At 61.0% G+C, this 1,726-nt stretch overlaps 1 protein-coding gene across 1 annotated transcript; it reads right to left on the bottom strand.

Moving 5' to 3' along the window:
• Positions 1 to 288: 288 nt before the first annotated feature.
• LOC136508825 (short-chain dehydrogenase ptmH-like) lies at positions 289 to 1,191 on the bottom strand. Its single transcript, XM_066503603.1, has one exon. The coding sequence runs from the start codon at positions 1,189 to 1,191 to the stop codon at positions 289 to 291; it is 903 nt and encodes a 300-aa protein (XP_066359700.1).
• Positions 1,192 to 1,726: the final 535 nt, after the last annotated feature.

Raw genomic sequence — 1,726 nt, 5'->3', positions numbered from 1 at the left:
TCTGTTTTCTAGTAGTGTTAGAGACCAACTAATTATAATAATAATAATTTGCTAGGAACTACTAGTTCATATAAATTTATTTAGTTGAATGAAAATGTAACTTTAGTACTAGTACAGGAGCAAGAAGATGCATGGTTACTTCAAAAGAAAATATAAAAAGAAAAAAGAAAAAAGAAAAAAGAAAAGAAGAAGAAGATGCAGGGTGGGTGACTCGTCGGTTATTCGGCGGAGTGGAGATCTGGGTCGGCCGATGCAACAACAAGACGCGCTTGTGATGAACTGAACTCGCTAGCGTGGCTTCTTGTTGAGCCCGAAGCGCCATGCGAAGAAGGCGTCGCGCACCCCTGCAGGCGACGCCGCGAGCGCGGCGAACAGCAGCGTCATGTTGCCGTAGACGATCTCCCTGGGAGGTCGCGCGCTCATGACCCGTCGCGCCACGTGCCTAGCGAAGACGCCGGCGTCCGTGGACTTCCTCGTCTGCGACGCCCGGCCCCGCTCCTCGATGGCCGCCGCGAAGTCCCGGTACATCCGCCACTCCTGTCCGCCGGCGGCGAGCTGCGCGGCGTTGGCGCGGCCCAGCCCGGACCTGATGGCGCCCGCGACGACCTTGACGACGTGCACACCGAAGGGGCGGAGCTCGAGGCGCAGGGCGTCGGTGGCGGCGTGCACGGCGGCCTTGGACGCGCAGTAGGGCGCGGCCCAGGGCGTGGCGGCGGTGCCCACCACGCTGCCCACGTTGACGACGCGCCCGGCCCCGCGCTCCGCCATGTGGGGCGCCACGGCGCGCACGGTGCGGACCTGGCCCAGGAAGTTGACGTCCATCGCGCGGGACACGGCGCCCGGGGACAGCTCCGCCAGCGGGCCCGTGCACCCGACCCCGGCGTTGTTGAGCAGCACGTCGATGCGGCCGTGCCGCGCCAGCACGTCGCGGACGGCCGCGGAGACGCTGGCGTCTGAGGTCACGTCGAGCGGCAGCGCCTCCGTGGACAGCGTGCCCGCGAGGTCGGCGGCTAGGCTGGGGACTCGGTCCGGGACGTCGGTGGCCACCACGTGGCAGCCCAGGCCCGCGAAGGCCTGGCAGTACTCGTACCCGATCCCGCCCTTGGCGCACCCCGTGATGAGCACCACCGGCTGCTGCTCGCCGTCCTGCCGCTGCTGCTGGCCGTCATCGTCGCCGTCGTCGGTGGCCATGATGAGGTGGGGGTGCGTGTGCTTCGGAGACCACACGACGCAACTTGGCAAGCAGCGGGATGAAGGGCGTCGGTCTTATATAAGTGCACACCAGGGTTAACTAACGGATTAACGAAGATTATTATATAGCTAATTAAATAATTCATGCGCGCGCCGGTTGGTTAGTGTTTGGGATGTCCGTCGTGAGGATTGGTACGGGGAATATGCAGGAGGGATATGCGGTTGGAGCTGGCGCCTTTCCCTTGGGCTCTTCATGCACTCTCTGCGTCTGCCGTGCGTGTTGCTTGGTGTCATCTTCTTGGGAGCTCCGGCGATCTTCCGCGGCGGGCGGCCGGCGAGATCCTGCACGCACGGCCCTATAGTTTAATGCACGTTGCTGCCTGAACCACCTGTGCAAGCTGAAGCAGAGGCATGTTTCCATGCGCCACTCAACCTTGCAACTGATGCCGGAATGGGAGAAGGAAAGAGCTGGGGATCAGTGATGCCATCAATTGGTATCCTTATAAAAAAAGAAGGATCAATTGGTATACCCAAA

Source organism: Miscanthus floridulus, chromosome 15, assembly GCF_019320115.1.
Source record: "Miscanthus floridulus cultivar M001 chromosome 15, ASM1932011v1, whole genome shotgun sequence".
Taxonomy (NCBI): domain Eukaryota; kingdom Viridiplantae; phylum Streptophyta; class Magnoliopsida; order Poales; family Poaceae; genus Miscanthus; species Miscanthus floridulus.
The sequence above is the reverse complement of the archived record's forward strand: the minus strand, read 5'-3'. Positions and strand labels throughout refer to the sequence as shown.

Bases quoted from the DNA above. Each gene is read 5' to 3' on its own strand.
- LOC136508825 (XM_066503603.1), bottom strand. From the start codon at position 1,191: ATGGCCACCGACGACGGCGACGATGACGGCCAGCAGCAGCGGCAGGAC.